This window comes from Cataglyphis hispanica, chromosome 8, assembly GCF_021464435.1.
Source record: "Cataglyphis hispanica isolate Lineage 1 chromosome 8, ULB_Chis1_1.0, whole genome shotgun sequence".
In the NCBI taxonomy this organism is placed as follows: Eukaryota; Metazoa; Arthropoda; class Insecta; order Hymenoptera; family Formicidae; genus Cataglyphis; species Cataglyphis hispanica.
The window spans coordinates 2293079-2307148 of NC_065961.1; the positions used below are offsets into that span (position 1 = coordinate 2293079).

Here is a 14070-nt window from a genome sequence, read left to right on the forward strand (position 1 = left end):
TTTAACAGTATTAATTTTTTTTTTTTTACTTTACACTATATTTTGAAGCTTTTCACTGAATTAGTTTGTGCTTTATTACGTATATCGTATTTGCTTACGTTTTTAATTGATAAATGGATGTCGAATAAAATATTCTTCATTTTAAATTTCATAAAGTAAATGAAAATGGTTTTACTTTATATATTTTCGTGTTCCGAATGTGTATATATTAATCATTATGTCGTGAAATTGTTACAACATAAAAATTTTGCGATATTGTTAATGATTTATCAAATGTTAATATATAAACTTACATTAAAAGTGTACGTATACATTCTTCCGTGCAAAAGATCCAGGATTTATCTCGTGAGGTCATTGTTTTGTCATACAAATGAGAAATCGTTACCGAGTATATAGTACTACGTGCGCTGCATGGGCTTTAGGTGTACTACGTGAGAACGTCGATACCATTACACAACCGCGTGTAGCACGCGATATCACGATTTATTGATTGGAAACGGGAAGACGTGATAAAAATATGTTTATAAACAAAATAATTTCAATTTCTGACGATATATCTAAGTAGATCCCGGATAATTTCGTTAGATAGCGGATAGATATAATACTACAATTATGATCAATCTAAAATATATGATTTAGCGTTAATGTATAAGAAATAAAGAGGAACTATAGTATATATCCTTATTTGGTAAATAGATGACAGGAGAAAAATAGCGACATTAATTCTATCAAAAGCTAGAGATTGTCGAGAGGGAAGTATCTCATATCGACCGTAGGGGGTAACGGAGATCGTAGTCGGCCCTGTTGACGAGCAGCACGTGCACGCTAGTGCGCGTGCATGTCGCAACGAGGGCTCTTTCCTTTTCGCGCACGGCTCGCTATAATACGCGCCCACGCACGCGTGAGAGAGCGCGTATAAACGTGCGGTGCCCCGTCGCGTCCCCCCCTCCGTCGCCGCGAGGCCACACAGAGCCGCTTCAACGACGGCTCAGTCAGCACCGACCCCCGATACATCCACTACCCACGCCTCGTTAATGAAAACATCTTTTGTCAATGAACTGACGTCAGGCCGCGCAGCGATTGGCCGGCCGCGCGGGCTCACGTGACCGTCGACGAATCGTCCCGCATGTCCGCCGCGTCTCCCGCCCTTGGTGCGACGCGCCGAGCGCCCGTTCTGCTCCATTCTCGACTGACTCTCGACGGACGGACTCTCGAGATAAGGTGTGGCCTGCGGGGAGCGAGCGAGAACGACTAAACGAGAGCGGAATCGATCAGAGAGGAAGAGAGAAAGAGGACAAAGTCTTTTTCATATACTTGCGAAGTGTCTCTTCTTCTTCGAGTTGAGGAAATCTGCCCAAGGGGGATATCTTGGACTTGGGAGCGATGTTGAAGGAGTTCGTGAGGTGAGAGAAACACAGAGAGTGAGGGAACGAACGTCTCACGCTCGAACGGATACGGAAACGTTGATCGCGGAGCGGAGATCCATCCGCGTACGTACACGACCGTTAGTTTCGAACTACACTCTGAAGGCGGGAGCGAGTGCGTTTGACGAGCCCGTTGTGGTGGCGCGCGAATGTGCGAGCGACAAGGATGGAACCACCGTTGTTGGCGCGCCGTGACGATAGAGCGAGCTCGCGCGAGCACCGAGGCTCAAGCGCGAGGTAGAGCGGGTCGGACATGTATTTCCTGAACGGCGAGCGTAAACATTCCGTAACAGCCGTGCCGTTAATTGGACGCGTCGTCTTGATTCACGAAAGGATCGATAATCGGGACGAGCTGGCGGCGGTAACGGCAGCGGTGGCGACGGCGACGACGACGGCAGCGGCGGTGCTGGTGATGGTAGTGGTGGCAACAGCTTTGAGAGAGGAGGAGAAAGAGGAGAAGGAGAAGGAGGCGGAGTAGACCCATACATATACTCGACGTAGTGTCGCAGGAAATGATGGCAACGCGTGAGAACTCATCGGATCGCGCCGTCGACGGGTGAACGTCGGCGCGATCGTTCTCCGGATGAGGCCATCGAGAAACGCGTTCTGCCACTCAATTCAAAGTGCCATTTCGTCATATCTAGTAAAGTATTAATCGTAGTAGACGCTCGTAACGGAGACGCGTGTACGCGTATCCACTACGGGTCACACAGGCGCGCGCGCGCGTTTTTATGTACATACACTCGGCTCCGTCGTGGAGGACGCGCAACGACGAGGCTGACGACTTCCTCGTCCCGATGGGCGACGGACACTGTTTTGACGTTTGCCGTGTAATTGTGAAATCAATGTGTCAGTACCTAGAAGCTTCTCGGATGACGGCGAGCGAGGATCGTCGTTGGAGCAATCGTCGTAGCAGAACGATGATGCCCTGACAATACCGTCACGTATTGTTTCTCACGGTGCAGTACCGAGAAATGACAGAACTTCAATGCTGTAGAGGCTCAAGAATATCTTTGTGAGAGATACAATTCTCAGTGATTGAAGAAGGATCATTGAGCTGGGAAGCTTGCTTTTTGTAAAACAAGACAGCATTGTCATCTGCTTGAGAGAAATAAAAGGCTGCAGAAGAATACAAGATGCCAGGCAGCGGTGGTGTGATGGAGGAGGATTTCCTAGATCCAGAATGGCTGTTTAGAGAGCTTAGATCGCAGAATGGTCCCAATAAGCTTCTTATCCTAGACTGCAGAGCCCACTCAGATTTTTCCGATGCTCATATAAGAGGCTCAGTATCCTTGGCCATACCCAGCATCATGTTGCGAAGATTGGCTGCTGGTAAAGTGGACCTCTTGTCCACAATAAAGTGCTTAGATCTGAGAAACAGAGTGGAGGTGTTTCTGTGCGGAGATGAAAGCAATAGAGGAACATTTGTACTAATCGGTGACTCTACAGATCCTTCAGGTCATCAAGGTGAAACGATACAAGTTTTGAGCCGGAGACTTAAAAGCAGTGGTGGCAATGTTGCTATTTTAATTGGTGAGAAATGCATCTTTATATGATAGTCATTTATTGATAATAGTTCAATTCTTATTTAGATCATTTGTCATTTAAGCTCAATTAATAGCTTGATTTATATGCATATCAATTTTATGCTGAGACTTGAAACTAGAATATTTTCATTATTTTGTTCTTTAATGTGGTTAATTGTATATAAATATAGATTAGAAATAATTATAAATATATAACATCAGTATCAATATTATTATTGCTTGATATTATCTCAATATTAATTATTATAAACATATATGATTAATGTTATTTATTTAAATATACAATATCAGTATATATCCAGAATATTGTCAAATTATTATTATAATGCTAATTTTTTGTGTAATTAATTTGATTTGTGTAATATGTTTGACAAAAATTTCTAAAGTTTAACTGCATCACACAATATTTGCTAATTATAACTCTGCATCCATATTATTTTGTTTGTCACACATACATATATACATAGATAGCAATGTAATAGTGTGGAAGGCTTTCAGAAGTAACAGCTGAAGCACAGAGACTGGTTGTGAATGAAATATTGATTTATGTGGGAGGCATTCCAGTAGAACCAGACACTTAATTCTATACTCTGCCTTTATCAAGCTCTAGATAAGACTGTCTAGCCATTCAATGTTTTATTTTACATAAGCAAATTATTGATTATATATATATATTAATGCAAGAACGACTACAAGAATAATTAAATTTATGATAGATATGAAAAAAATGAAAAAATTCTGTATTTTTGCACATCATATTTTTTCTTTTTCAAAAGAAAATACAACGTTCTTTTTTAAATAATCTTATTAGTCCATCTATTATATATAATTATTATTCTCAATATTATTATATATAAAGTGTTTAATTTCTGGTTCTATCATTAATAATAGTTTTATTGAAAATTTTAATAAATTAATAAACTTGGAAATTAATTCTTTCTTATAATTGTATAAAATAAAATTATTATAAATTATTATATATAAATATAGCGGTGTGAAATTTTTTTGACTGTTTCAGATAAAGAAATTAACTTGATCTTATACAAATAATTATTGTTATATAAATGTTTGTTTGTAGATGGTTTTGGAGCGTTCAGAGATAGATATCCAGAATGGTGTGAAGGTAGTCAAGCTAATAATGAATGTGCCCCAGGTCAGGACAATAATGATGGCGAATTAATGGGCCTTAGATCCCTTCGGATATCCACTCCGCCGACTAGATCTTATTCGGATTCTGACAGTGACAGTACATGTGATTCAGTTGGTGAGTGTGATATTCTCATTGCATATAATTAACGGAAATTCTATAATGATAATAGTAATGAAAAATAATGTAATGCTATTATAAATATTATAACACAACAATAGGACGTAATAGTAAAAAATAAAACCGTATAACAGTATTAAATTTCTGGTGTTTTATTCCAGGTCCCGAGGAAGATAAAGATTTTCCCGTAGAAATTTTACCTCATTTGTATCTCGGTAACGCGGCTAATAGCGAGGATCGCGAGGCTTTAGCGCGGCACAGGATACAGTACATACTCAATGTGACACCGGATTTACCAAATGTGTTTGAAAGCGCTGGTTTAATAAAGTATATGCAGATACCAATAAGCGATCATTGGAGTCAGAACTTGGCTAGTTTCTTCCCCCAGGCAATTCAGTTTATAGGTAAGTGACTGTTAGAAGTTAAAATATATATATATATATATTTATTCCAATTGATTTTAAAATAAAAAAAAAAAAGATTATTTTTGAAATAAATCGTTTTCTTCATAAGCATGTTTAAAGAAAAAACACCTTTTCTTAAAACATTGCATGAAATGTATGAAAGCAAAAGAAGTAAAAGGAAAGCAAATGTTTCCGCGAAAAGAAATTCCCAGCTATTAATTGGCATCTCATACACTTTTATTATTCTATCTTTAATGGATGTTTCGTCATTGGTTTCCTACAGTTCATTATATTCCGATGCTATCATAACATCGCTTTTTATAATGTAAATTAATTTCTCACCCATGCGAGATTCAGCGATAATCACAAATATTTTATATTGATCAAAAGATATGTAATAAAACAAATTTTATGAATATACAATGAATATACAAAAGAATTTTCATATACAATAATTACATGAATATATCGATGATCGATATAATTGAGATGCACGTAATATTTTCCACACATCCTGTGTTAATAAGAGAGAAAGTTTTTTTTCATATTATTTTTGCTTTGTAACATAATTCATGTCTCACATCATTTTATTGCATGTGTATAAGAAATGTGAGCTTTTTCTGCGTCAAAAATTCTCAGTTCGGACCACGCTTCTTAAACAGGATTTCCTGTTTAAGAAAGTCCCCGCGCGCGCTTTTGAAAGGGGCATTCTTATAAATAGGTTCGCCTAAATAGAAACTTTCCCACGTGGCGGGCAAGCCGTGCTAGACAATTAAACAACGGATGTCCGGTTAGACCGAGAGCGAGAGCTATACTTAAGTCTGAATGGCGAGGCTTGGCATTGCTATTGAGCCAGTCTGGTACTTTTGACTGTTCCGATATACTTCAGTGTTGGCAATCCGGCTATCTTTTGTTACCGTCATTTACACAAAATTGTCGTGACATACATTGTCTCCTTTGGCATATTTTTATTGCAATTTTCAAATTAATTAAATGTCTCATAATATAACATATAGAGCTGATAGTATTTAGTTAATAATTAATTTTACATCTCACATATGTAATGTTAAATAAATAATAGCTATCAAAAAGAACAACATTATATCTCAATGTTTTAATAAATCTATTGTATTTCGATCTTTCTGTCAATTTATTCGAGAGATCGTTTTGCATTAGATAAAGTTTAGAAAACTATTATAAAAAGCTTATATCTTGCATATTCAATAATTTTGTATTATTAAAAAAAACAAGTGTTAATTTCGTGGTAATCGATTGAATTTATGATTGTGAGATTAAAATCGCGACCTATCGCATATTTTTCAGAAGAAGCACGGAGCTCGGACAAGGGAGTGCTGGTTCATTGTTTGGCCGGAGTATCGCGATCTGTCACGATCACCGTGGCTTATCTCATGCACAAGTGTAGTCTCAGCTTGAACGACGCTTTCAACCTAGTACGTAGTAGAAAGTCCAATGTCGCACCGAATTTTCACTTTATGGAACAATTGCATAGCTTCGAGAGGGAATTGAGGGATCGAGGAGGGGATCGGCAAAAAAATAAAAACAATGATCAGAGGTGTATCGGGGCATGCCGGCCTGACGGGCCTTGCAACTGTCCGGCACCCAGCTTCCTGAGTCCCATTGATCTAGGTCTCAGTCCTGATTCGGGAATCGAATTCGACAGATGGGCGGCGAGCACCCCAGCCGAATGAGACGGGCCTGGGGGGACCCAATATAAATTTTAGGTCCCTCCGTCACACACGTCTCCTTAGAGGAAAAATCCTGATTGAAAAGTGGTTACGATAACGCGCTTTATCATTCTGATATGTGAAAGACGAGCATCGAAATCCGCCCTCTTCCTTTCTACCGTTATATCTTCAGATATAATAGAATGTTAGACACACGTTTGGCAAATGCCAAGATGTAGTTTTTAGAGGTATCCAAAGTTAGTTACTACGCTGGCACTTTTCTTCTTTTTAATTTCTTGTTTCTTTTTGTCGATTCTCTCATTCCTAACATGACTATATGACGCTATGAATTAACGATACGTAAATCATTTAAATTCTTATTACAAAATGAATTCTAAAAGGATTAGCTTTTAAGAATATGCAGCACTCGTTCAATACTCATCATAACTGTATATTACAATGGATGAAAAATTTGTAAAATAATTTCTAAGGATTTTTTTTTTAATTGAGTTTTTTTTAGTACTATTACGTGATTATAATTGCTTAATGTAGTAACGAAACATGCGGAGAAATTTTCGACAAAATTTTGAAATAATATAGGAATGAGAGAATTAATATGCTTGAGAAAAAGAAAATATATTTTAAAAAATTATCTTTTTGTTAGATAATTAGCTTTTCTGCGTATACATAATGCATTGCAAAATATACTTGCAGCGGTGAAGCTTGTCTATCTTGTTGAAATTTTCAATTACGATGATTTGGCACGTTACGTTACGCCATCGAATCATGATAATATGATGCGGTCGTGTTGTGACTTATGGGGAGGTTAGAAGATGTGACACTTTTCATGTCCAAATGTGTAAAAAAAAAAAAAGAAAAGTTTACAATTCTCCTTTCTAACTTGTCGTGGCAGCAATGGACACTGAAAGTATTTTATAAATGAGGTTCCGTAATTTCTCATCGTGCAACAGTTGCGTCGTAATCATAATTGTACAATTCTGATGTTATGCTTCCAAGTTTCGAGAAACCCTTAGTGTACATGATTGTAAACGGTATGTAAGATATATCAGGATTCAGGCACTGTATATTCGCGAGATATGACATAATATACTGTCATATCGAGAGAAAAGAGAGAGAGAGAGAGAGAGAGAGAGAGAGAGAGAGAGAACGGTGTATGTGAGAGAGAAAGTTCTAAAACATATATACATATATATATATATATATATATATATTTTAATACTTCTTTCCCCGAATCCTTCAATTAATGAGGCTGTGTTTATTTTATCGCAAGCGATGTTTCATGCGCGAAGTAATCTCTAAATGACGAGTTCCCACCAGGCAATTACAAGTATAGTCAAAGATAAACATCACCGCTTAGTATACTAAGTTTCGTGGTACAAAATTAAAAAAAGCTCTTATATGTGTATATATATATATATATATATATACACGGGGACGAATTTAAGCGGAATTTTTTTCACACAACCAAGAATGATCCCCAAAAATTTTTTCGCTGAAGGATCGAATCGTTTGTTCATACCATAGTCTTATTAATATTACTAAGAAAGTGTCGAGCATTTTCTTTTGGAAATAAGCGTTTTCGAATTTGCAAAAGCCCGAAGTTCCGCGTTCAAACTTCTTAAATCCGTCCCCGGAATCTTTTATTCATCTGGTATTTTGTATACAGTTCGAAATAGTAATTTTCAAAATAGTTTGACGACATACACTGAAGTGACTTATCTCGCCAAGGATAATCGCCTCAATGCATTTTGACCTTCGAGATGCGCGAAAGGTATATGCACGTCGCCTCAGGTACATATGCCAGTAACTTAAGTTTAAGGGAGGACATACATCTTAGAAATCAGTGCATTTCTGTAGGGCATTCCGAATCTCTTCTGCTCATGAGAAAAGCCAGGTTTGTCACCACTACATATAGAGAGCGAAATTAGGAAAATCAATGTCCGAGCCACTCGGAATGATAGAGATGAAGGCGTTACTTATTATTTTCATTCTTCATCAATTTGGAATGCAAAGCGTTAAAATCGGCTAGAGAAAATTTAAAAAGTTAGAGTATTATTATTGTATTAATAGATACATTTGAAATATTTACAAAAAAATCGTTTTTTAAAGATCTATTTCAAATTTTTTAACTCGTTTATCATTAATACTTTAGTTTCAACGATTAATTCACTCTTTTTTTTATATCCGATAATAAAGTTTTACTATTTTACTATTAAAGATTAAAGTAACGCCTTCAAATAATCGGTAATCAATTTTGTTGTCAATCAGAATCCGTCGTCATTACTATATACATAGAAATCTGAAAGATAATGGTTCCTGCACATTACATTTCTGCTGGCATCAGAGCAATATTAGCCCTCCTCGGATTTTTTATATAGATAATTTTCTACACGAGAACACATTTTTGGGCCTGTGCATTCATATGTAAACGCATCCAGCTGTACATTGCGTAATAACTCGTGCGCTATATTGGATTCTGAATTGTACGAGAATCAGCACTGTTTCTATTATCTCACAGATCTCAGATATATATTAAAAGTTATTTTTGTAAAGAAAACGATAAAAGAAGAAATGCATTCACATTCCCATAACAAGCCAGAATGGCCTGTGACACTATAACTACCTTTTCATGTATTACTACATGTACTGTTCATTAAGCATAATTGAAGTTAATATGAGTGTATACAAGTGAATGTTATTTTTTTCGTGTAATAATTAACTACAAGAGTTACGGTAATTAATAGCTCTTGGCTACTGCAGGAGTAAATTGATATACAATTAAGGAAATATATATTTGACGTTAATGTAATAACCATATTCTACTATTACACTGTTGTCTGTTGTATGTTTACTGGGCGCGCGATATGCCCGAAAAATTTAATCAAATATTATGTATATTATATATATAAATTATTATTTTATATTCGTCGTTGTATATATATTTTAACTAATTTTCATTATAGAAATACAACTTATCTTACCTGAACTGCAAATAATCAATTGTCATTTAAGTAGGTCATCTACATTCCATGCATGTAATTTTCGTTTCTTATTTTCCGAGTTTATTTGATAATGTAAAATGAAATATATGCGTTACACGCACATTGTATCTGCCATATGGTAATATTAATAATTAATTTAGTTTTCATTATTTCCATGTGTAACAATTTTAATTTTTATTCGTATAATGCAATCATGTTAATTCTTAATATTGTATTTTCAATATAAAATCAATTATAAAATCTGGAATATGTAAGAAAATTGATTTCTTTTAATTTTATTACTGATAACATTTTGATGTTTGTTTATTAAAAAATATTTATGCTTATATATAGATGGAATAAAATTAAAAAGTATATGAAGGAGCACTAAACACGATCCGTTTCTCAGAACAGTCAAATATTGAACATTGAATAATATTTGCAAAAAATGTTATTTTATCTTAATCAATAATATCAAATTAAAGACAAATAAATTGTTAATATAGCATTTACAATTTTAATTGTATTAATAAATTACTATAGATTTTCTAAAAAGATGTTTAGAAATATATGTAGAACAATTTTAAAAGTCACGTGTAATATTATATACTTAAATATATCTTTGTATTTTTTGCAAACATGAAATATAATTGTCTTGTGTTAATTATTATAAATCAGTAAACGCATCTTTTTTAAGTACAGTCTACAGTTACATGAAAGGGCACAGTATATATTTAAATAATTAAATGTGTGTTAATCATATGAAAAAATGTATTTTTATTTGTTTTATTATATTTTGTGGATTGAATAACCAAACTACAAAACATACATATATGTGCACAAACTTACTTTTACTTCGCACTTTTAATTGCGTTTACTAAAATTATATATTAGTACATCTTAAATTTTTTTGTTTTTGTTTTGTAGTAATCATTTGCATTAATTATTATATAATCTTTTTAATCTCTTCTTCCATTTAATAAAGCTTATTTTCATAACAGTTGTATAAATAGCCTGTTCCAACTATTCATAAGCACATTAAATAATCAAATCAATAATTTGCTTGGAACAGTTTACCAATTTGTTTGTCGTATTGAAATCGGTTCCGCTTTCCGACAGAGTTCTAAGAACGCTCAAAGCAGTTTCTGATTGTCGCACAGCGCTAATTAGTTCGTTACGATCGTCAGGATCTGGTGTAGCGATTAATAACGTTCCCAGTCCAACTAAAGCTCTGAATATTGCTTCAGGCTCATTCAAACGGGGTAACACGGCAAATAATACATTTAGTGCTCTCGTTCTAGCAGGCATATCATTATACTTATTTAATGCTACAATCAGATTTAAGATGTACGTCGATATTGCGACCTGAAAAATATTTTACTTTATAGCTCTTACACTATTTGCATCTTATATCCTAAAAGATTAGCATGTGGAAAGAGCAATGAATTACATTTATGATTATTTGAATAGTTATCAATTAATCATGCAATTTAGACTTTTATAGACATTTTTTTGTTTTCGATAATTATTTTAAAACTTGCTTAACATGACGTACTTGATTATTTTTATTTCCGAAAGATTGCAGATCCAGCAGAGATTTCAATATCTCATCCCGATGATCAAGACAAAGTTTTTCTCCCTTTTCGTGTTGGAACATATTGGCTATTAGTCGGAAAGTGAGCATTTGATTCGACGGAGTTGCATCAGGTTTAATATGCCTTTCTATGACAGGTAGCAGTTCCTCTGTACACAATTGATCGTTTATTTCCTTATGAAGCACAGCAAGTCTCGCTATATCTAGCGCTGGGAACACTGTATCATTCGGCCAATCTAGAAGATTCTTCAGCGCACTGATAGCACTGGCCTTAACTTCTTCGGATACTTGACCGTTTACGAGTTTTCCTATCGTGTCTAATTTCTCCTTTGGTATTTTATATATACTTTCTTGTTTAACGTTTAACTCGTTTAACTTTTCTATAATACAAACACAGAATGAGATACAATTGTATATTCTGTATCATGTCTAATTATTTTAAACTTAATTACCGAAAATGGCAGATATATTTGCTTGTTCTAACTTTAAATATCTCAAGTGAGGTATATAGGAAGGTGGTGCAGATGTGTTGGAAGAATTAAATATCGTAGGTTGCACAGTAACATCGGATGTACTGGACGATGTTCCTGATCCAGGAACATATCTGTTTCCTCCTGTAAAAGGATCTACATATTGAGATCCAGTAGACAAAATTGGAGCTGGCTCAGAATTTTTTACTATAAAATTTGCAACCTGAAGCGAAGTATACAAATAATTTTACCTCGAACTTTCTATTCAGATTTACGATTTTGCAATTTTAAATAAAGCAATAACGAAAGTCAAAAGAGATTACATTTATCATTCATATAAACAATATTGTATAATAAATTAAAATAGTACTGTCCAAGATTCGTACCTGATCTAAAAATAATTGACTAAGATTATTGTCATGAAGGAACTTCTGTGCAACGTGCCAAGGATCTTCACCTTTGTTATATGGAAGTTTCAAAGGTGGCACGCCATCTTGTATATCAACTGAAAAAACATAATCATATTCTATGCCATTATAGAGTTGTTTTCCGGACGTAGCCGCGGTACTGCCGGATGCTCCCATCACATCGCCAATTTTTATCCATCGTTGTTCACTTTGCGACCAATTATACGCTCTAACCGCATCCCCTTCATTTACAATCTTTGTTTGACCATCTCGTTGACCGGGTTGTAGAAGAACTTTTGAGTCTGGTAAACTATTCACAAAATTAAAATTAATTTAACAATGTATGAGTAGAAAGATTCTTACTTTATCTTTAAACAAAAAGTGACACTAACTCTTTTACGTTGATGTCTCCAATTACTTGCTCTGCATTCAGAGTAGTACTTGCCACTTCCTTCTCAAATGCTTGCAATGTCTCCGAATTCGCGTATCGTTCGGGATCGGACGAGAATATCCTAACTGCACCATCGGAACTTCCGGCGACTATATCACCGTTTGAGAACAACTCAATACACCATATCGATTGCGTCGGCAGAACAATGGTTTGACTCAATTCTGCATTGTACCATACTCTGATAGTTCTGTCTTCTCCAGACGAATAAACATATGTACCATTTGGAATGGCTGCTATGCTATAGATATAATTCTCATGCCCGCAATAAGTACCTAAACAAGTTCCAAGTTTTGCGTTCCAATGCCTTATAGTAGCATCATTGGCACAAGTTAGGAACTCATCTTCTTTTATATCAACTATATCACGAATACAGTCTGTGTGTCCTGTTAATTTATGCTGTACTGAGCCATCTCTTGCCCACACTATTACCAATTTATCAGCTGATCCAGTCACTATACTGCCACTTGATAAATCTGCCACACACCATACCGCGGCAGTATGACCTGTGAGATTCAATTGTGGTTTATTCAAATCTCTTATGTCCCATAATTTAGCAGTGAGATCCCAGGAACTCGAAAGAAACGTATTGTCCTTCTTGCCAGTCCTCAAATTGCACACAGTATTCTGATGTGCCGTTAATGTATGCACAGGTACTGTTTGATCCGCCATGTAGACACATATGGTACTGTCATTGCTACCGGTAATGATATAACCTTTGGAATTTTCTTCCAATGGGTTTATAACGCAAACTGAACTGACAAAATTAGAGTGACCTGTCAATATTGCGCTTTGTTCATACTCGTTATCCTTCCTGTAAAATTTTTGATGTTTTATATGAATATATATATAAAATATATATATTTAATATATTATTTAGACATATTTGTAACCGTTCTATTATCTGATAGTAATCTATACATAATTTAAATATATATACATACTAATAAAAAATAACATCTCAATATCAGTTGAGAATCATACTCTACAAGAATAATATGCATTATACCTCATAGAAAACAATAAAATTGATTTTATTTGAGGCTAATTTTTATTGTGCAATGATTACAGACTCAAAATAAATCTAAATAGATTCTGTTTCGAAAGAAAGTTAGCAATATTTAGATGTAACCTTGCATATACAGAAAAGGAAACGTATCTCTTTCTTAGCTACATAGTGAGATTAAGAAAATTGAAGCTAATAGGCTGAGAAACTCAGAGGCTTCTCGTATATGAGGAAGACGAGCTTATTCTGAGAGTACCAACCCGGTCGGTTTCCATACGCGCGCGGTCTTGTCCCGGGAGACCGACACGACTGTACCGTCGGTGAAGGTCGCCACCGCTCTCACATCCCCGGTATGACCGAGCAGCACGCTGCTCAATTTATACGGCTGCTTGTCCATGCTGACACAACACAGTCTCCCCGTTTCGCTCTCGGGCGAAGTCAAAACACGTTAATTTTGCGCGACTACACGTTCGTGTTCGTATACGCCCCGCATAAATATCGCTTCGCGCGCGCTACGCTGCGCCATGATGACAGATGCAATCTGAGTCGCACGCGCATGCGTCGCATTAACAATATATTAGAACCACAGATTAATAGATAGCCAAAGGCCCGCATTTCCGTGACCGGAAATAAGTTACCGCTGGAAATTCATGTTTTTTAATAATTAATAGTTCAAACGATTGCTCCCTAATTGCTCCGTCAGAATCCACAATTGGTCCCATTTTAAAATTAATATTTTTTTAAATATTTACAAAAAACGTAAAATAAATTATTTTTACTCAAAAATATATTTTTAATAGTTTTTTGCAATATATC

At 35.5% G+C, this 14070-nt stretch overlaps 2 protein-coding genes across 3 annotated transcripts; one reads left to right on the forward strand and one right to left on the reverse strand.

Moving 5' to 3' along the window:
* Nucleotides 1–1156: 1156 nt before the first annotated feature.
* Nucleotides 1157–8536, forward strand: LOC126851414 (dual specificity protein phosphatase Mpk3). 2 transcript variants are annotated; one of them, XR_007687662.1, is made up of 5 exons: nucleotides 1157–2957; nucleotides 4050–4235; nucleotides 4400–4642; nucleotides 5966–6575; nucleotides 7042–7051. XR_007687662.1 is itself a non-coding variant. In XM_050595361.1 (4 exons), exons 1-4 carry the CDS (start codon nucleotides 2561–2563, stop codon nucleotides 6349–6351), a joined length of 1212 nt encoding a protein of 403 aa, XP_050451318.1. In that variant the 5' UTR covers nucleotides 1157–2560; the 3' UTR covers nucleotides 6352–8536. The 2 variants fall into 2 exon arrangements, 1 of the variants encoding a protein (XP_050451318.1); XM_050595361.1 differs by having other exon boundaries at nucleotides 5966–8536.
* Nucleotides 8537–8544: 8 nt separating this feature from the next.
* LOC126851390 (phospholipase A-2-activating protein) lies at nucleotides 8545–13801 on the reverse strand. Its single transcript, XM_050595310.1, has 6 exons — nucleotides 13515–13801; nucleotides 12193–13062; nucleotides 11780–12110; nucleotides 11376–11616; nucleotides 10885–11303; nucleotides 8545–10694 (listed from the first exon to the last, which is right to left on the reverse strand). The coding sequence occupies exons 1-6, from the start codon at nucleotides 13649–13651 to the stop codon at nucleotides 10368–10370; spliced, it is 2325 nt and encodes a 774-aa protein (XP_050451267.1). The 5' UTR covers nucleotides 13652–13801; the 3' UTR covers nucleotides 8545–10367.
* Nucleotides 13802–14070: the final 269 nt, after the last annotated feature.

What these genes read in the sequence shown, in the direction of transcription:
- LOC126851414 (XM_050595361.1), top strand. Translation starts at nt 2,561, where the DNA reads ATGCCAGGCAGCGGTGGTGTGATGGAGGAGGATTTCCTAGATCCAGAA. An exon ending in CAATGTTGCTATTTTAATTG is followed by an intron (nt 2,958 to 4,049) that starts GTGAGAAATGCA and finishes GTTTGTTTGTAG; the next exon opens with ATGGTTTTGGAGCGTTCAGA. An exon ending in CAGTACATGTGATTCAGTTG is followed by an intron (nt 4,236 to 4,399) that starts GTGAGTGTGATA and finishes GTTTTATTCCAG; the next exon opens with GTCCCGAGGAAGATAAAGAT.
- LOC126851390 (XM_050595310.1), bottom strand. Translation starts at nt 13,651, where the DNA reads ATGGACAAGCAGCCGTATAAATTGAGCAGCGTGCTGCTCGGTCATACC. An exon ending in CGCGTATGGAAACCGACCGG is followed by an intron (nt 13,063 to 13,514) that starts GTTGGTACTCTC and finishes AAAATTTTACAG; the next exon opens with GAAGGATAACGAGTATGAAC. An exon ending in GTCAATTATTTTTAGATCAG is followed by an intron (nt 11,617 to 11,779) that starts GTACGAATCTTG and finishes ACTTCGCTTCAG; the next exon opens with GTTGCAAATTTTATAGTAAA.